The following is a 22,255-nucleotide window of genomic DNA, read 5'->3' as shown; positions in this document are numbered from 1 at the left end:
ATAAATGCTATTTCACATAAGTGCTTATTTGCTTCTCAGAAAACTATAATTCCCTGTGATAGATCTAGCTCATTAGGAACATTGGTCCTGGCTGTTACCAGCCTGATTTAGATTTCTAGCTCATCATTTCCCCTTCTTCTTAATTTTGAATGAAATTTGTTCCATTCCGCTGTACTTTCTCTTCCTAGTACTTTGGAGACCATGGACCTGATTCTGAGGTGCACACACTGCTGATGTTCAAGGAGTTGAGTGATTTTTTGCTACTGAGTACTCATCTTTTTTTCGCTAAAAAGTCGCACTGCGTATGTGTCCCACGGTGCGTATGCACAGAGGCACAGTTGCAGTGGAGACGCATTATATCAGATATATAGTGTATGCTCTGGGTGTTCTTGGGCGGTGACTAAGAGGTGGCTATTCAGATGCACGAAAAAGGTCCGTCTTATGGGTGTGTCGCGGGCGTGTTGCTGAAGTTGTTGCGTACACAGGGCTTGTTTCAGAGTTGTAAGCAAACCCGGTGGTTTACATACAACTCTAATGGTTGACAAGCAGCACATGAGCAGGATCTGTACTGCGCATGTGCCAATCTGTGCCTGCGACAGCGGTCGCAGTGCCCCCATTTGTTTGGCGGGGAAGGAGCAGCGATGCCCAGCGTTACGTAAAATGGGGTGGGTCAACCCTGCTCTCTTGGTGTGCCGAGGCCAGTGTCTGCATCTTCCGACGCAGCTTCACAGGCCCTGGAAGCGTGAATTTTGCAGCCATCCTGAGTCTGTTATGACTTTATCTCTCTACAAGGATTAGTACATAGACACCGCAATCTCTCACATTGGAGGCCATACTCAGACAGAAAATCTGCACTTTCCATAGGGCTGTTGCATGTTTCGATGGCACAACTTATAGTGGCATCTAAAGATGTACCAATCAGTATTACAGCATCTAAAGACACTTAAAGTGGGCGTCTTAGTCCTTGCACATTAGGACGCACGCTTGTACACCAGGAAAATTCTTTTAATAGCATTAGCATAAAGTGGCGGTCAGAATCAGCCCTTAGGGGGTAAATGTGTAAATGAATGTTGTCATTTAGCACCAATTGCCCCTAATGCTGGGTACACACTGGAACGATAATATGGAGGCCGACGGGCAGATTGGCCGTACACACACTGAATAATCTGGCAGATATGTCGTTCTGATTTGGCTGGAAACTACATATCATGCTGATATCGCTCCAGTGTGTATCCAGCTTAAATCTTTTCTGTTTTGCGGTTGTACTTGCCTACTGTACACTCTTCTTATTGTCTTTATCTGATGTAATCCTTGTTAAAAAAATCAATCTAATGACAAGAGCTCTCCCACACAAAAAGAGTTAATGTGTGTGTGCTGGTCTACTTAATAGACAGATATCCTATTAGTGCCAATCTCTAATTTTTTTTCATCGTTTTCGAGCAAGACAGCCCAGACTGTCAGCGGTTCCAGCTACAGTACTCCACCTCCCACAACAACCTCTTTTGTCTTGTACTTTTTTTCAGCTGGTTTTTTTTTTTTTTATAAGTGATAAAACTGGGATATCATATCGCAGGGTGTCGGGTTTGAAAACGGTGGTTTTGCAGTGATTTTCTAGTGTTTTTTAAATATATATATATATATATATATATATATAGTGGTTTATAATCCATCCAAGAAATACCAAGACAGAATCATAAATTTTCCCTAGATTTCTAAGATGACGAGATTTGACATTTATTTACAGTTATTATATAGCACACACATATTCCGCAGCGCATAACAGAGATATTTTTGTCACTCCCATCAGTCCTGTCCCAGTGGAGCTTACAATCTATACTCCCTATCACATGGACACACACTCACTAGGGTCAATTTTTGTCACAAACCAATTAACTTACCAGTATGATTTTTGGCAGACTATGGGCCTGATTCAGAGGTGCACGCAGATTTTCCCGCAACCACATTTTCGTCTTTATGCTAATGCCACAACCGATTCCCAGCCTACTGAGATGCCCTCTGTCTGAGGCACTATTCCGTTGTGGCCTGTAGTAAGATGCACCAACGTTGCACTATTGGTGGCAACATTGAAGATTACACCAGCCCTATGGCGGACGCGATTTCCCTTCTAAACATGATCTCCTGTGTCAGCGTCTTTTTAGCCCGCAACTGGCTAGCCGTCCCCCCATTAACTTGCAGAAACGCACACTGAAATCCCCAACTCTTGCGTCCAGAATCATTCTGCGGCTCCCTGCGGTAACCCTGAGGACGCATGCGCGGTGCAGTACGGACGCATGCGCAGACTGAAAACACTGGCTGCTAGCGTGCGACATTGACACTATGTGCACACCTAAATCAAGCCCTATGTGTTTTATAAGGTAAATGTGTTGCCCTTTCTTTTGTGTGTCATTTAGTATTGTATTCTTGTAGGAGTAAATACGAGAGATGTTTAACCAATTTTTTATTATTACACAGATTTTCCTTTTGATTAGCAAAAATGCATGGTATCTCCCCTATAGTCCTCACTATTGCATAGATACATCACACCAAATAGAATTTGTACAGGTGTCAGGATGACACAAAATTGCTGCAGCACTTGTCTAATCAGGTGTCACATTCATTCTGACACTATCCTGCACTCTTAGGAAAATTCAACCTAGTATATCACACATAATACCACCTATTAGGTCAAGTCACTCACACCGTACCACAGTTTCTATCTATTAGTGTGGGAATTGTTGTTCTCTATTTCTGTGTGACGTGCTGTCCCCTCTTGTAACTTTGATCTTATATTAGGTAAAATTTGAGACATTTTATTAATCTACAGACAGACTCTTCAAATAAAATGGCATATGGCATTATTGTGCTTTAGGAGGTGTAGAAGCCTTGCTTGGATTTCTGTACAGCAGCCTTTCTCGAACACACACCTCCCAACACACACATCAATCAACATGGCTTGTGTCCTAGATACCGTGAAACCCTGTAGCCTTCACACAATGTTCTGATTAGTGGCTATTGCAGTCATATTCAAATTAGCAGACTCTATATGCACATAAGAGTCTCAGAAACTAGAAATGTAACATGCACTGTTTAAAGGGAAAGCTTTTTTTATTATTATTTTCCATTTACTTTTATCAAATGCAGACAAGAAAGAGTTTATAATGTTTATAACACCGGTCACTTATCAGGGTCACTGTTCCATTTTGTAAGGGTTATGCAGTCACTATGTCAACATTCATAAGGTCGGCACCTAAATGTCACCATAGTTACAATATTGATATCTGAAAAATGTCAACATAGCGTAGGGAAAATGTTGACAATACACATGTTAGGGTTAGCACTAGGGTTAGCGTTAGAGATAAAATTGCTTGTCCACATTGTCACCATATCCACATTTGATCAGTGTCGACATGCTGAACAAGTCTAGAGGTGTTCTGTTGATATTATAAATATCGTCGAGGAATGGGATACTTTCAGTATCCCGCTTAGAATAACGGTGCCAGAATCCCAACACCTGTCAGAATCCTGGCATCGGCATTCCGGCCGCCGACATCCCAAAGGTAAGTAGAGGGGTTGGGGGGGGAGGATTAGGCACTGGGTGGGGAGGTTGTTAGGGTTAGGCACTAGGTGCGGGGAGGGGGAGGTTAGGTTTAGGCATTAGGGGGGAGGTTAGGTTCAGGCACCGGAGAGGGAGGGTTACTGTTACGGTAAGGAGAGGGGGAGGGTTAGAATACCTACTGACAAGTGTCAGTATACTAATCCTGTCATGATGCCGGCATCAGGATTTTGACCACCCAGATCTCGAACCCGGCATCCCATACCCATCCCGCAAGGAACCATTGTAAGGCTATAGTAGAAAGCCCTATGGCAGTTCAAACTCTTTCCTGAAAAGCTAAATTGATTATCTAACAAATTTGTTTTTTCTTCTGCCTATTATGTGATTCATTTTGCAACCAGTAAATTTATGTTATTCTGTGGCAGCTGGGATTATTGTCTACATTGTAGTTGGAAAAACAATTGAAGCTTCTGCTATTTTAGCAGTGTTTACTACATATATTTGCCACTGATACGGCAAATCACGCGTCCGTGACTGGGTACTCGTGCTACATTCTCACCCATGGTACATTGGATTGCATGGTGCGAAAGCTGCCACAGTGGCAAGGTGCATGGCGCGATGTGTGCACACGTTTGCCGTCAAAGATGGAAGAGGACACATCTGTAGCTTATTGGTGCCAGGTCAGCAGCCTGGAAATGCCCAATGACGATGCATGTTACTCTTTGCAATGTAAATTGACCATGACACCAATAGGAGATGATACATAGACTGTTGGTCAACACAAGTCTTTGTTTACACAAGCAAAGGTGTGCATGGGAACTTTTTTGTTTTACCCCTCCACACAACATTGCTTGTATAAGCAAAAATTTTGAAAGACTTCACAAACCGTTACCACCACCCCACCTACGGGTGTTATGGTCATTGCAATTGTGTTCCAAAGTTTGGCAACCATAAGAAGTGGAGCGAAGACTGCTTTGGACCCAAAATAGATAGCATGGTTCAAAACTACAGCAGTATATAGGCCATCTAGCCAATGTTCAATGTACTGTATTGCTTCTTGTCGAACTGTCATACTTAATGCTTCACATTGATCAACTCTTAAACCTCTATCATTAAACCCTTCCCCATTAATCACTCCATCTCCAAGACATTACCATCTGTCTTATAAGACAAAAATTAAGTATTTGTAAGGTAAACTGTCTATAATAAAGGTGAATAAATTGTTGCTGTTGAAGGTTTTGATCATAAATTTAATATTTCAGTAAAATGTAAAATGAACACTAATTTAAATAAAGCAGAAAAAAGTTAATAAGTTCTTGTAAGCAAGAATAGTACCTCCTCTAATTTAGGGCGGGGACCTTCTAAGAACACCTGTTGCTTGCCCATATGGTTCGGAATGCATATTTAATCTCCTCACAGCATTTTGTAAATGCAAACGTACAAAATAAGTGGATAGAAATCGCTTATCTTTGAAGAGCAGTTGGTTAAGTGCTTTATGTTTGGAAAATGTCATCTTCAATTTGTCCAAATCTCGAGTCACTGGGTTATCATGAGAGGAATGCATATAGGTCGCAGAAGCAAAGCAGGATACAAGCACAGCATAAAGTGGTGTAATACAGTACTAACATATCATTTCCAAATAATAAAAATGTACATAAAAATATATAAAACAGTTTATTTGTAAAGAGGAGTTTAGTGAATCTATTCACTTTAGCCCACCGCCACTAGGTTTTCCAAATCTGTGGGAATTGAGTAATGAGGCAACTGAACTAAAAGAAAGGCAGAAAGGTAATGCATAGTGCAGTTTTATAGCTAAGATTTTGTCATGGATTGTGGATTCATTTACATACACAGTATTGCCCCAATATATAACAGCAAAAGATAAGAAAAAAATCCGCTATGAGAAGAAGTTACGCAAAAAAGGTTTAAAAAAAAACATCTTTTTCCTGTTGTACATTGTAAGGCTTCACTGAAATGCGTCAATGTGGAGAGTATGGCTGATAGAAATCCAAATTACTTTGAAAAGGATATTATTTTTTCATGTGGTCAAAGTGTCATGATTGGGAAAGTACTTTTCTGGACACTGAATAGCATCAGAGCTGCATGTTGTAGCTATCTAGTTAGAATACCAGATGTAGGCTTTTGTCAAACAAAGCCTATTGCTATACAGAGGTCTGGTGGGCTGATTCAGCATTACACAATAGAGCAATGCAGAACGCAGATTACCGATTATCAGGGTCCTACATGATCACACGTTGCAGAGGCATTTTCGGGGAGATGCAGGGGTGGGGACGAAAGGCGTTCCCGGAAACAGGAGCGTGTCATCCTCATTTTCCAGGAGCGGCAAGGCCATGGACGCAGTTTCCAGGCCTCGCAAGCCGGCCAGCCTGCATAAGCTGAGGCTTACTCAGCTGGCCGGCACCACCCACAATTGTGCCCGATGTTTTGGTTATAAAGCAGGGGGTGTCAGACACCTCTTGCTGGATTTGCATATGCAAGGATTGATTTGCAAGGATGGAATTGCAAGCCCCTGGGGGGTATGCTCCTGTCTGAAAATAAAAACTTTTATTAGAACTTATATAATCAGTATACAGTTACCTTTCTTAGATGCCTTCAGTTATTTTTGCAGCAATAATAAATAACTTTAGCCACTTATGGGTGGGTTACAAATTTGATATTGCAAATAATTTTTGGTTTTCCTAAATCAAAAACTAAGCTGTTATACATTTTATGCATCCCTGCTGTTAAAACTTATGACCGTGTGCTGTGTTTGCATGATCACATCGGCATGATTCTTTTGGCCGGGAAACAAACCAGGCTTTGAGTGAGTCTACGTTGCTGAAATGAGCCGTGTTAAACTGTAATAAGATTAACACTGAACCTTGTTGTAATTTTCCTTATTTAGAACATGCTTGAGCTGCTGGAAGAGATGCCAAATGGAGTTCCTCCGGAAAAAGTCAAGAACTACATTTATCAGCTCATCAAGGCAATTCACTGGTGTCACAAGAATGACATTGTTCATAGAGGTGAGAGGTTTCTTATAGATTTTGTTTGTTAAAGAGGTATGAGTAGCTTCATAAAATAAAAATCTTATACTACACTTACTAAAACACCTTCCCTACCACTTTTTGTACATCTATGTATTATGAAGGCAAGCTCTTCAGATAGGATCCGTGAACATTCAACATGGGAGAGGTTGTAGTAGACATCGTATTTACGTCACCAGGACATATACAAAAATAGGGTGGCCACATTAGTTCAGGAAAGACGTGGATCAATGTCTCTCCTATCCTTCAATAACTAGATATCACTAACTAATACCAGCTCGTTTGCCAGCATAGGCCGGTGCCCCCATGATTTTCACCCTATCACTTTCCCCATCATAATAACAGCATCACACTCGCGCATTTTCTGTCCTTTATCATCCACCATCATCTTAATGTTTTCACCACATCACCCAGCATATAATAATGATTCCATCCTTTTCTAAGGGCTCTATTTATCATCCAGTTATAACCCCTATTTCTCCCGTTTTCCATTAGTTAAAAGGGTTATCACAGGTTAGTGCAATTTATCAAGGGGGTTTCAGACGAGAAATCAATGAACTTCCTGCTTGTTCTCGTTTCCCTATACTCAGATATGCAGTGCATTTGTTGTGCGGCAGTGGGGTCTAGCATAGCCTTTCCAGCTTTTCTAAATCTCCGCTGGATTGAAGAGGCTTCACTAACCAGTAAGGGTTCCTCTGTATTGTTCTGTGCCATGGATGCAGGCCAGAAGGGATGTAGTTAGAATACCGACGCACGGGAAGCTGTCTGTCGGAATCCCGGCATCGATATTCCGACTTAGTGCTAAAGATAGGCATCTAAATACCATCACCTATCTTTAGCCCGACGACGGATTCCCGACAGATGGCTTCCCGAACAAAGGTAAGCGGGGACAGGGTTAGCGTTAGTCGCAGGGGGGGGTAGGTTTAGGCACCCCCGTGGAGTCTTAGGGTTAGGCACCCCAGGGAGGGTTGGGGTTAGGCTAAGGGAAGGGGAGGATAGAGTTAGGCACCCCCCAGGAGGGTTGGGTTTAGGGTGAGGGAAAGGGGCGGTTAAGTTTAGGCACCCCCTTGGGGACTTAGGGTTAGGCGCACCCCCGGAAGATTTAGGGTTATGCACCTCTAAGGGAGGGTTAGAGTTAGGGGGAGAAGGGTAGGGTTAGTATGGTATTTTGGGTTTCAAACATTGGCTTTTCACCCGGCAGCTGATCAGCCGCCGGGATTTCATACCCAACCCGGTCAGATACTATACTCACATGTAGGTATTTCAAAATGTGAGTTATTGTACGATATCTATTGCACCCCGCCTATGGAGGGGCACTTAGCTATTACCACTAACTATGAATTAACCTATCATTTTCCATTATTAATCCACCACCAAATCATTCCAACAGTTATCATTTATCTTTCATCCTCCGTCAATCATTGGGGTATATTTAATAAAGTGTGGGTTTTTAGAAGTGGAGTTGTTGCCCATAGCAACAAATCAGAATCTACATAACATTTATCTAGCATCTTATAGAAGATTATACCTAGAATCTGATTGGTTGCTGTGGGCAACATCTTCACTTCTAAAAACCTGCACTTTAGTAAATATATCCCATTAACCCCTCATCCTTGCCCTCCATCATCAATACCTCCATCATTCATTAACCACTTTAAATTTGGTACTCCTGAATGCCTACTTATTGCTTCTAAAGTTATGAAATAACAAACTAATTTGTATAGATTAGAAAGTAATAAAGTTAATCCCATTTACACTGACACATCTCAAAAAAGAAAATTTGGTCTGGTAATGAAGGAACATAAATCCCCCCACCTGTGCTTAAATGAAAGCTAATGTTGATATAATGTACATTTTAATACATTCTTTAGCATCAACATTTTTGTCAAATATATGACCAATAAGAGCAAAAAAGTAACAATAAATATGCAAAAGCAGTTGCAGCATATTCTTTCATAGTATTCTTGAACCAAGGTAACAAACAGAAAGATAGAAAAGAGGAAAGAAGAGAAGATTGGAAGGAGAAATACTTGGGGGCCAGGGGGAACCTCCTACACAGAATGAGCTACCTGAGTGACTGAGATCTTGCTGTTGACAAGATAAGGGGAAGCACATCCATCTGTACCAAGTGGCTGTAAACCCTGCATGTTAGCATGCTGTCTACAGTTGAGAATGTGGTGTCATCCATGGACATGTAGAAGTCCATCCTCTGACACCACTCATTGACAGTCATCGGGAGGTGGGAACCCCAGTGAAGAGGTATGCGCGCTCTTGCTGCATTATTTATGGCCATGCTACTTTTTTGTGACTTAGATGGTACAACTATTCCATAACTGCAACTTTTAGAACATAGGTTCTCAAACTGGGCTCAGGACCCCAAACAGTGCATGTTTTCCAGGTCTCCTCACAGAATCATAAGTGACTAGGGGTGTGCGAGCAGTGCGGCTGCACGGAGCGCAGTGCTCACCCACAACCCCTGTATCTGGCTAGCAGGGTGGATGTAACGGCACCCTGCTGCCAGAATATCTTCTCAAGTGCCGCCTGGAGCATCCTTAGGATGCTCCAGAGGGTCACAATGCTGCCCTTACAGCACTCCGCGCATCCTGAGGATGCTCTGGGCATTGCTGCAATCACCAGCTCTCTGCGCCGGATGCAGGCCACACGCCCGCCATGTGATGTCATATGGAGGGGGCGTGGCCTGCATCTGGAGCGCTAGCTACGGCACTGGTAATATGATTATCTCCACCTGTGGATCTTTTAAATGTATCGGTGAGTAATGAATTCACCTGTGGACTGATGGGTGACCTGGAAAATGTGACCTGTTTGGGGTCCTAAAGACCCTGTTTGAGAACCACTGCTTTAGAAGAATAGATCATGCCGATTCATTTTATTAACACATATTTTTAATATGAGACAGGAATGGATAGTGCAAATGTCATGTGTGTGCTTCATTTAAATAAACATATACAGTACCATTTGCACTGTCTAGTCCCGTTTTTTTTTTTTGACACTCCATTTTAACATACTGTACAGGTGGTTACCCTATATTAACGGCAGCACCAAAGAAGAATGTTTCTATTTTATGATTGAGTTTATTATTGATTTTTTTCCATTTTGTTAATGATTGACTTTTCATGTAAGTGCCTTCAGGAGCTTCTTTTTGCTACATTTGGTGATACAATGCTTTTACTTTTTCCTTTCAGCTAAGCCCTGAGATTGCTGTACGTTTTCTACATAAATGATACTATGCTTTTCCCCTCTTCATTTCTATCTCATTTGTTTTCCCCCTACACCACGCCACAAATTATAAAAGTAAAATATTTTATAAAATATTCTTTACTATATATAATGTAAGTACTGTAAAAAAAATAGTCTAACAGACCTACGGTAATGTCACAGTGCTCTTCATGAATGCATTCTTAACATTTAATATGTATTTTGCATAAATTACTTTAAACCTATTTGCAAATGCGTAAGTACTTTATTCTGTGGCTTCTGAACTGTTGTTTCTCTCTTATAGACATCAAACCAGAAAACCTCCTAATTAGTTACAATGACATCTTAAAACTCTGTGATTTTGGTAAGTTAAAGAAGAATCATTTTACATATTTTGATACAAGTAGAAACACATACAAGACACTTACAAGAACTCCTCATGGAAATAGGTTGATCACTGTATCTTAGCAGTTTACACTTTCAAGGGACCAATAATTGTAAGACATGCAAATTTCTTGTATAGGTAATTGCAGAACTTTGGGCCTGATTCAGTACTGACGGCAATTGCAACTATGGATGCAGATCCCGCGCATGTCTATAAGCCACACTGCTCGTGCGCAGCGATCGCACTGCGTATAGAGCCGCACAGAGCTATCCATCGTAAAGTGAGTGACAGGATGATAGCGTTTGGGGGTGGTGACAAGGGGGTGGTCGGAAAAACGCAGACATGCCTTTCAGTCTGAACGCCGTTTTCTGGGCGTGCATAAATTAGCTACTGCGATTGCAAACGCAGCATGAGAGCTCTCTGTATGTGAAGAGACCTGCAGTACCTGCAGTATCCGCGGTTGGTCAGACCTGCTGTAATTGCTGCGTAACTGGTCGATGTTCATCGATGGTACCGATGTTTACACAGAAGAGCAACATTGGACGGATGTGAGAAAGCCGCAGTGGGCGTCCTTATGCCAGCTGAGGTTTGGCAAGTATTAGCATTTCTCGCAGCTGTGTTTCGTGCATAATCGCAGTACTGAATTAGGCCCTTTGTCCCTTCAGCATAAAGCAATTTTATACGTCATTCACTTAAACATTGCCGCTTTAAGTATGACTGCTAACTCGACACAATCTCAGCAGTTCAGGCCATTCTATAGCTTGATTTTTTTAGCCTCACAGAAAAACTGACTTTTATGTGTCTTCTAAGTTGGCGGAGATCATGTATTGGGCTATACACTCAGTGGGGTGCCTTGTGCACTAAGGGCCTTATTCAGCATGCACTGCAGAATGCAGATTCCTGATGTTTGGGAATCTGCGCAGGCGCCGGACTTGTACTGCGCATGTCCAGTATGGTTCCTGCATGTTTGCACGCAGAGCGGCAGCAGACTGTCAGTGATTGACAGTCTGCCGCTGTTTGGTGGCGGTAACGGCCTTCATATCAGAAAACGGGGGGGGGGGGGGGGATAGGGTGTCACCGCCGTTGGGGGCCAGGGTCTCTGTCAGATTTCCCGGCCTCTTTCCTCCGGCCTGCATGAGCCCATGGTCACTCAGCCGCCCATGGATCACGCAGAGGATACGATTCTGCGTCCAGGGCAGATCACTAATGCATGCATGACGCCTCCTGCTGCATTAACATCGTTGCAAGGAAGGAATTGCAAAGTTGCTTGTTTGCAGCTTTGCAATTCCGTCCACTGCTGAATCAGGTCCTGTTTGTATGGGAAATTCCCATTTTATGCAAACAAATACTAAAGGGGGGTGCTCTAAAGTAGTACAGTAGTAGTAAAGTACAGTGAAAGTGTGTCAGGACATCATCAAACCACATATAAAATGACGTTAAACTGATATACAAAAGAAAAGCAGAACATGACCTCTCTGTTAGTACTGTTTTCTGTAGCTAAAGTTGCAGCAGTATCCCGCTTTATTTTTGGCGATACCTTAGTTTGGAGAGCAGAGGACATTCGTGTGCCTTGTATTAATACTTACTCTGAATTGCCTATATTTATATGTTTGTTTCTATAGCTCGTGTGTGTCCCTTTCCCTCCGGGCTATGTTGTTTTCCTTCCCTTTTTCCATCTGTGCCCCCATTATTTGAGTAAAACTTAATGCGAATGTTGAAAAAAAAGCAGAATATATGAAAATGAGGTCTATTAAACTTTGTGTCCGAAGAGAAATTTGTTTATATATATATATATATATATATAAAATATATAAAATGAAGAGAATTTATTCATTAAGAAAATTACCCCCGTATCTGTTAGGGTTATAGCAAGCATGTACAGTATACAGATTAACCGTTTTTTTGTTTGGGACTGTGCCATTAATAGTATCAAAAGTTGGCATCTGGGAATAAAATTAATTACTTGAAATTAAAACCCAGATTTATCAATGAGTAATATTCTTATCACATGTTACTAATATTAACTGGTGCCCCAACCAATCAGCTCCTGTCATTTTCAAACACATGACAGGAGTTGATTGGTTGGAGCAATATTTAAGATTAGTAATGACTGGTAACAAGAATATCACTCATTAATAAGTCTGGGCCTAAGTGTAAAATGTCTGATTTGGATCATGTAATGTACAGTTTATATTGAGTTGAAACTGAAAGACAAACATAGAGAAAGCAGTCCCTTGGATCACCCTTAATAAAATCTTTGCTTTCATGGGGAAATTAGGTTGGGACAAGATGTCTCATTTAACTACAGTCAAGTTACTACTTTTTCAATTTGTAGAAAGATTAGAGCAGAGGTTCCCAAACTCGGTCCTCAGGCACCCTATTAGTCCAGGTTTTAAGGATATCCATGCTTGAACACAGGTGACTTAATTAGTACCTCAGTCAGTTTGATTTAACCACCTGTGCTCAACCTTGGATATCTTTAAAACCTGAACTGTTGGGGTGCCTTGAGGGCCGCGTTTGAGAATCTCTGGATTAGAGGGTAAAACAGTGCCACAGTCATCCCAAATGTACTTGTATGACTTCTATGACGTTTCTACACCCATTTTCACTCCATTTTTATAAATATTCTTCTATGCTCAGAATATATATTTTTTTTTTAAATAAAATGGACAGATTTGGCAATATATCTTATTTGTTAATGTCATTGTGGTAACTAGTCATTGTATTTTGCATACCTCTCAATATTAGTGATCCTATAATTGGGACATGGGAGCATGACTTTATCAGGGTTGGGGCATGGCCACGTCTCTGTGGCGGTGGCCACACAACTAATTCCAAAGTGTTAGGCCACTTTTTTGCTACACACATTGGATGTACCTGCCTCTTAGTATGAGGCAAGTGAGTACTTCCAAATGTACTGCCCAGTAAAACTTTATTTATGCCTTAAATATGTAATTTTGGCAGTCATTATTACATGTGTCACTGTTGTACACTTACTGTTTATTATACCTTGGTAGAGTTGCGGCTATAAGTGCACTTCCTCGGTATGCGGTTAAGAGGTTGACAGTGACCATGCCACCAGTGAGTTTGTCGACCTCAGCATGTCGGCACCGGGATACATACCCACTTCAAATAAACTCATGACATTACATTTTTCTGAATTGGGACTCAAAATGGGGCATTACAAAAAGATTGTAGTTCTATCACAGTGTGCAAAGTCACATTATCCAGGAGCATGACTGCCACTTCTGAAGCTCTTAGCCATCCCCAAGGTCCTTACATCCCCTCTTCCATTCATTGGCTCTCTGATGTGCAGGGAGGTGGTGAGCAGGGCATACCTCCCAACAGTCTGGACAAATTTAATGGCTGCTTAGACTGCGATACAGTCCCACCAAAACTGGGACAGTTGGGAGGTGCTGTATGTGTTCGAACAGAAAATAATTTCATTTTTTTTTCTGTTGTTTTTAAACTAAAATACTGTATATTATTAGGATTTATTATGGAACTGGATTTTCTTATTTTCTATTTGCAGGCTTTGCACGGAATTTGTCTGAAGGTAGCAATGCCAATTACACAGAATACGTGGCCACCCGATGGTACCGTTCTCCAGAACTGCTTTTGGGGCAAGTATTGTGGACGTAAAGACTTTTGTGGCAAATTTTCTTATTAAGTTCTCCAAATCGAAAACTTTAGAAACTGTCTTCTGTTTCTCATGTCTTCTGCCTCTGTGTCATCCTTGACTCCAATCTCTTTCAATTACCAGATTCAGGCCATCTCTTAATCTTGCTGCTTCCACATCAGACACATCACCAGGATTCACCCTTTCTCACCCCTGATGCCACTACAATTCTCATCCACACACTCATCATTCTGCATCTAGATTACTGCAAACTTCTCCTGCTTGGCTTCCCCCACACTCTCTCCCATCCTCTGCAACACTGGCTTCCAATCCAGTTTAAACTACAGTACTCCCCCTCACATATAAAGCCTTAGGGGCATTCCCAATTAGCCACAAGATTTTTGTAGCTGAAATAACCACGCCCAATTTCCAATTAACACTATTATTCAAACTCCCAATTCACGCACAATCCAATAAAAAAAAAATGCACAGTAATTTTTGCTTTAATAGCAGAATTAATTATGTTGAAAAATTGGAAAATCAGCCTGTACCCTATAAAACTGCAAATAAATATTATTAACATGAAAGATCTCTATTACTGACCAAAAGCAAAGTATGTAGTGCTCTTAAAAGGTTTCAATGACTGATTTTTTTTTATTTTTTTAACAACAGTAAAAAAAAAAATTGGGGGTACATAAAAATGTCTGCAGGGTGATTTTTGAGTAATTTTAATCCGCTTTCAAAAATTGGTTAAAAAGCACTTGTAACTCCCATCTGCAATGTTAAAAACACCTCTCCCATCCATACGACACCTCCATATACCTGTCCTACATCTTTCAACTCATTATTCTTTGCAGAATATCCCCCCAATAATTCCATGCAATTATTATTAGCCAAATTAAGCTAATTAAAAGCTTCTAATTGATCCAAGGGGGGGGGGGGGTCCCCCAGGGGTTCTGAACCAAATCACAACATTTTTACCTTAAAATAGGGATTTTTCCCAATTCAGCTCAGGCTTGATAAATCCTCTTGAAAATTACTATGGACAAATTTCCATGGCTAATTGAGAACCGAAAACGTTGCGCCCGGCTGTGTTAGCTCGCAAATCGGGTTAACACAGCTAATTGGATATGCCCCTAAGACTACTTTCCCCCTAATGTCTAACCTTATGTCTATCCACACAGGGGCTTCGAGAGAGGGGGCTATTTACCCAAGCCGGGTCAGTTGGAGGGCCCAGGTCAGCGATCACCCCACCTAAAAACTTCTCATTTCTGCCCACTATTGCTGCGGCCGTGTCTGTATAGCAGCACAGCCACAGTAACATATTGGGCAGTGGGATACAGGAGACTGCTGCCGCTGAGCAGAAGCAGCCTCCTTTCTTTCACTGACTGCTGTGCTGCTGCAGCTGCATCTGCTATCCAGATGCGACTGCAGTGGTAATGGGCAGAGAAAAATTGGTGGTCCCTGGCCATTTGGCCAATAAGCAACAATATAAATACATTTACTATGTTTCTGGCAACTCTCTGGTGAATAATTCCTTTTCCACAATATAAGCATTTGCAATGAATTGATTACTATTATATTTTAATGTATTTTAGTTATGATTTCATCTGCATTAGATAAATAAGAATAATTGTTCATACTGTACTTCTTATGGTGTGCAGTCGGGAAGCCGGTGGACCTAATCCCGACAGCCGGCTTCCCAACTGTCATATCCCGGCAAGGGTCTAAAGACAGCCCGACGCCCGGCATCCCGATCGATGGGACGCCGAGCGCGGATAGCTGCTTTAGGTTTAGGTTTCTCGGGGGGGACTTAGGAATAGGCAGCCCCCCTGGGAGGTTAGGCTAGGGGAAGGGGGGGTTAGTGTTAGGCACCCCCATGGGGGACTTGGGGTTAGGCACCCCCCGTGGGACTTAGGTTTAGGCGGCGGGGAAGGGGGGGTTAGGTTTAGGCACTTAGAGGGGGGATTAGGGTTAGGCACTGGGGGGGAAGGTTAGGGTTAGGCACCCCTAAGGGAGGGTTAGGGTTAGAAATAGGTTAGTATATACTTACCTGGGCACGATCGGGATTTCCTCCTCTGCTGGGATGCCGCTGTCAGCATGGGTCCTTTTTATATTGCAACAAGCACTCGGCTCCTTTAATACTTTTGTATGTGCATTTTATGCAATTTTCTACATATGGTACTGAGATTGATTTGCTATATGGTTTAATGAAAAGTTACGTTGCACAGCGCCGCTTAGATTTTCTTTTACTCAATATAGTTGTTTATATCCAGACGACTACCTGGTTGGTTAGCGGCAGCTACGACAAGTGTTACCAATTTCCTTTTGATAATTGATGGTACTAGAGATAGTATATTAGATATAAGTCAACAGTTAGGGTGCCGTAGCAGATTCTTTGTATTTAAATTTTTTTACTCAACAACTTATGCTCTGCTACTCTATGATTTTGCAATGATTTTGTTTACGGCACCGCAGACACTTTGTCAATTTCAGGGCGCTTTTATTACAGTTGCACTGATTTCGACGGCCATGTTCAGACAACGATTCTAAGCCTCTATAGGGCTGGTGCAATGTTTGATGGTGTGACCGATGTGCAGGCGATGGTGCCTCTTAACATGCACCGCAGCTGGTAGGCATCTCTTTATGAATCCCATTGGGTGCGGCATTAGCATAGAGACGCAATCGCAGCTGTAATAGCGTCCACCTCTGAATCACGCCCATATTCAATAAAATATTATTCTCTCTGACAATTGATATAATACTATACAAATCCATTAGAAAAGTTCACATGTTTTCTATTTTCTATGATGGGGAAAAAAATTCAGATCTTTTATATTAGATTTATATTCAGAGTAGGTGGCTATAATTATCCTTTTGCATGGTGTCAGGATCCACTAACACAGATTTGCTGAAATGCTGCAAGCAAGAAATATAAATAATGTTTTTGTTATTACCTTTTGCCAGACTACTTCATTTATGTAATTTCCGGAATCTTTATGTTAAAGAGATTGTTAAAAAATGAATTGGCTTGTCCAAAAGAGCCAGTAATTCTGTCAGCATTGTTCATTTCTGTCTTGGAATTATACCAAAGAATAGCAAATTAACTACCATTTTCACTAACATACTAAATCATTTCCAGTGTGATGAGCTATGTTTGTTTTCAAGGTGAATCTATGTTAATCATATTCTAAAACAAAATAATGGTTCAATTGCCATCGCTCTGTTTTGCATAAACATATTCGGTCTAGATATATAATATTTCATGTAACAATATCAAAGGATTGACAACCAATGGCACTCCAGCAATTGTGGAACTACAAGTACGACAACAGCTCGAGGTATCTGGCTACTAAATGCACTAGAAAACATACAAATCATTACTGCGAAAAAAGCATCTAATAGAATAATGACAGTTAGCTGTTGAAAGGTTTTAAAATGGTTGATAATGATAAATGTCTGTTCTTTTTTCCCCCCAAAAAAGTGACTGATTCATCTTTCACAGATTTCTAGCACAAGCAAATTTCACTCAATTATCTTTATTGACCATAATAGCTCTGATAGAAAGTACCAGAGAAAAGTACACATGACAATCATTCACCTAACACTGCTCTTATGGGGATAGAACAATGTTTCCTAATTTCTTAAGGAACTAGAGCAAGCATTTGCTTCAAGCAGTAATAGGCCAATTTAATTAACCCAGATTTGCTGCAGTGCTTGTTACACATGGTACAACTGCACATTTTAAGAACTCTTGAAAGTAAAGCTAAAAAAGCATCTGAAAATCAACATGTACACTTCTGTCTGGTTTACTTGTCTGAAGTTTGACAAGCTGAGTCTGGGTCGCTCATATGTAGGATGGGCCCATCGCTGGTAGCGCTTACATTAAGACCTGCAGACACACACCCTAGTAAACTGCCTAACTGCGTTTAAGTCTGCTAAGTAAATACAAAATGTAGAAGAGAGCATCTATGAACTCAGGAAATTGTATTATGCAATGACTGTGAGTAATACTCAGTATATCTGTCAATGTGGGTGATAAGAACAAATGATAGGAATAGTCCTAGCAATAATAAAAACATGAAAAGATGATGCAAGGAGTAATCCTTATGTATGTTGCAGTGCAATGTTGCATAGGTCGGTCACATGTAACCTTGACATGGACTAGTTACAGAGACCTATGGTCTTTGCTCACTAGACAAAAGAGAAGATGTAGCAACAAAGGTAGGACACTTTCAATTAATGTAAAGGTGCCTACACACTAGGTGATGCGCTCACGATGCAATATCGTGTCTGATTTCCCTTGAACTCTCCCCGGCACGATTTGGTGTGAAAAATGTGTCCAATTTGACCAACGATCTCACAATCTATAGTGCATCGTGTCCGAGATTGGCAGATCTTACCTGCAGCAGGCAAGATCTGAAGATACGATGTATGACCAGCGGGTACGCACATCGACATTGTGATCGTGAGTGGACACTCGCGATTTGGACATATTTTACACAATTTGTCGTTCCGATGCGTCGAAATCGGGCAAATGGTGCCGAATATCGCATAGTGTGTAGGCACCTTAAGACTTTGGGATTCCCTATGACCAGATGAGCACTCCCTCTGGACACCTGGATTAGATCTAGCTTCTCTCTAGACATCTGGACAGGATCTGGTCTGCCTGTGGACACGTGGATCAAATTTGGAGAACTGTCGGTCTCTCTGGGCACTAGAACTCTCCTCTATGGCAGAAATCTTCCTGATAATGGCAAATCTCTTTCTGACAGCTTTCTCCTTAATTTTGGCAGCTCTCTCTGGCAGCCATCTCCCTGATAATAGCAGTTTTCTCTTTGGAACTGACTGTTCTCACCCTCAGGCTGGCATTTCTCTTGACAACAGCCCCCTCCCAGTAATGGTGCACCCCTTCTGACAACTTCACCTGCAGATGTGTCCTCATATACCTAGCCTCAATACGACATGCGGTGCAAGACACCTGGCGCAAGTGAGCCGTGCTAAGTAATGTAGTGTAGTGACTTTTTCTTTAACTTTGAATTTTAATTGCACAGCAGACGCAGCGAAACACCTCTCAATCTGTACCAGGGATCGCCGGCTGCAACTTTAACCACACAGGAATTACTTTTAAATATGTACAAAGTCACAGGTGAAGCACAACAAAACTTGGCGTGAAGTAAAGCCGCTGCTGCTGCATCGTAGCACTTTGCAGACAGATTCAGACTCAGTCGCACACAGATGTACAAGTGTTGCATATCAAATTAATCAGTGCAGTCTCATTAAGCATTTTTGTCGCATCACATTGCAACTGAGATGCATATATATGTTCAACACAAGCCAAGTCGCACGGGACCTGGAATGCCAAAGACTGTATGGCACGACTCCAGCAATAGTGTATAAGGATACATCTGTATGACTGTGTCCATCTAAAGTCTCTCCCTCCTGTATGATTGCTCTGTTGGATGCTGATGGGCTCATTGACAGACTCGTGCATTGTGCTGCCTCTCTGTTCCCAGTGCTCACTGTGTAGGCTGCAATCCTGGCATTGGCCATGCTTCTCCCCTCTCCTCTGCACTAAGCTGCCTCTCCCTGGTGGGCTCCAACATTATTTCCTTCTTTGTTCCTAGATAATGCTAGGGAATATATTTTCCCATTCCCAGGAACTTATCATTGCACCAGCCCTGGCCAGCGGCTCCCCTTCCCTTTCTCTTCTATCGGTATGACTTGTTATTATTCAGAATACTGTATTTGAGACTTTGGAGACATGCCTAAACTATAGCGAGTTACAGTTCAAAAATTACTTTTCCGCACTGTTCCCAGCATTAAGGTCCTTAAATGTTTAGCAGCGTTCCTTAGAGTGACTGTAGAAAGTAGCTGTTTAAATAACAGAATTGCTGAGCAGCAGTATTGATTCCTTTTATTTCTTTACAATCTGGTTTTTCAGCTTGAAGTAATTAAGACCCAATGTTCCAGGACATTTATAGATTTGTACATGTTTTCATGTTCCCTTATCTTTATTTAGGGCCCCATATGGAAAAGCTGTTGACATGTGGTCTGTAGGCTGTATCCTTGGAGAGCTTAGTGATGGCCAGCCACTTTTTCCTGGAGAAAGTGAAATTGATCAGCTTTTCACAATCCAGAAGGTGTTAGGACCTCTTCCATCAGAGCAGATGAAGCTGTTTTACAGCAACCCTCGTTTCCATGGGATGCGGGTGAGTACAGAGTAATATGTGTTCAAAAATCTCATAGAACGGGAGATGACTGTTTATCTGATTCCCTTATTATGGTGATTTGTGAATTATAGTTCAAGCTGCATTTATAGAATACTGGGCCCTATTCAGACCCGCTCCTTAGATGTGTTCGCACGCAGCCATAAGCTGCCAAAGTATGCAAATCCCGCGATCGCACGGCAAGACATTAGCACGCCCACTATGTCTTGGTGTGCGATCGCGGTGTGTGTTTAGACACCCACCAACCTGTCACATGACACCCACTTTCCCTTAGTAATACACTTCATCTCCAGGTAGTGTATTAAACAATCGGTAACATCGGACCCATACGCAGCACTCGTGGCTGACCATACCCTACCGCAAGCACTGCGAGTGCTTCAGTGTGTAATTCAGCCATGTGACGTGTATTATGATGCTGCGTCTTAATTATGCACGCCTCGGAAACTGCATTAAGACGCACAGACATGCCTGCATTCGCACCACCACACCCCCGTTACCATCGACCAACCCCTGTCACCACCCACAAACGGCTTGTCCTGTCTCTCATTCTAGCGAGGCGTCTATGTACAGGGTGTGAACGCTTCCCGATCGCATGGACTAGTTCGCGCATGCGCACGGTGTCTTATATGCATGCGCACATTGCAAACATTGGCAAGTTACATCCGAACGCACCCTAGCGAGCGCGTCTGAATCGGGCTCACTGTACAAATTCCCCAGACTGTTGCCTTTTTTAAGACTACTGAGATATACAGGATTTCCAGATGAGATTTTCCAGTACATAATTGCATACTTTTGTTTTGCAGACTGATTGCATATAATTGCTCTGAGATTTTTGGAATATGTAGTTAACCATGTTTTATTTTATTTTATTGTTCTTGCAGGTATTTAATGAGCAATATTTTATATGTTCCTTAGTTCCATTTATCTCCCTGATGCCGGGCAGGGTGGGCGTAGCACAGCTCAAAACACAGCCTCCTATAACATTTGCTCCCTACCAGGGGCATATCTATAATGGGTGCAGGGTGTGCGATGCACATGGGCCCCTGGTTCCAGGGGGGCCCCACACCGCACTCCCTGCACCCATACTTTTAATATTACTTCTCTGAAGTCCCACGCTGACTAGAGAGGCACTACACAAAATACCTGGGAAATGGCCACCGCGGAGTCTACTGCGCATGCGCAGAACGCTGGGTAAATGGCCGCGGAGGCAGACTAGTGCCCCGAGTCGGCGGAGGCTATTAGTGCGCGGCGGCTGCCGATGAGAAAGAAGGGAGCCCCGTATAGGGAGTGAACACCGGCCCCCTCCTCTCTTAATACGCCCCTGCTCCCTACCCTCAATATCTGGTTGTCATACTACTCAGAAAACAAAGAAACATCATATTCATTCAGTCATATACAACCTGACACACTTTGTACATTTTACAGACATGACCAAATCAACACTCACGTACAGGATGAGCCTCCCATATCCAAATATTCCGAAAAACTGAATTTTTTTGGCTTGACTGAGATAATGAAAGCTTTGATTTTTGAAGGTTCAATGTACACAAACTTTGTTTGAGCCACAAAATTATTGAAAATATTGTAAAAAATTACCTGCAGGATGTGTGTATAAAGTGTATATAACACATAAATACATTCTGTTTGTATATTTGGGCCCCATTCCCAAGATATTTCATTATGATATGCAAATATTCCAAAATACGGAATATTCCATTACCCAAAATACCCCTGGTCCCAAGCATTTTGGATATCGGAGACTCAACCTGTATAGCAAAGCAAAGTCCAGGAAGCATTTGGATGCAGGTGACGATATGCTTGTGACTGTTTGAAAAATACTGTAGTACCTCCTTTCAGCATCATCATTGAAAGAGACACTACCAATGTGTCTGACTGTAGTATATCTTTCTGCATTTTTTTTATGTAAATAAATTTATGAAGTTATTGTAATTTGAATATTCTTGCAGGCAATTAGGTAGATTTGTATAAGGATTTACATTTTTCTTTGTAAATTATTCATTGCGGTTGGGATGGATGCTTTTCAATTTATCTAATACCAGGTTGAGTCTCCCATATCTGAAATGCTCGGGACTAGGAGCATTTCGGATTTTGGATTATTCCGGTTTTTGGAGTACCTTGGGGGGAGGGCCCGGCGGGTGTCACAGGAGGCCCCGGCGTGTGCTGCGGGTGGGTCCGGAAGTTTGC

General features: G+C 41.9%; 1 protein-coding gene across 5 annotated transcripts in view; it reads left to right on the top strand.

The window, feature by feature from the left end:
• Window positions 1-22,255, top strand: part of CDKL5 (cyclin dependent kinase like 5) — a 423,438-nt gene that overhangs the window by 285,851 nt on the left and 115,332 nt on the right. For all 5 annotated transcript variants that reach the window (XM_088451639.1, XM_088451641.1, XM_088451640.1 and 2 more), the window contains 4 exons: window positions 6,459-6,579; window positions 10,121-10,180; window positions 13,734-13,824; window positions 19,843-20,032. In XM_088451639.1, coding sequence (XP_088307765.1) covers window positions 6,459-6,579; window positions 10,121-10,180; window positions 13,734-13,824; window positions 19,843-20,032 — 462 coding nt within the window. The remainder of the gene's footprint in view (window positions 1-6,458; window positions 6,580-10,120; window positions 10,181-13,733; window positions 13,825-19,842; window positions 20,033-22,255) is intronic.

This window comes from Taudactylus pleione, unplaced genomic scaffold (genome assembly GCF_031769625.1).
Source record: "Taudactylus pleione unplaced genomic scaffold, aTauple2 ptg000026l, whole genome shotgun sequence".
Taxonomy (NCBI): Eukaryota; Metazoa; Chordata; class Amphibia; order Anura; family Myobatrachidae; genus Taudactylus; species Taudactylus pleione.
This window is presented reverse-complemented; position numbering and strand designations above follow the sequence as displayed.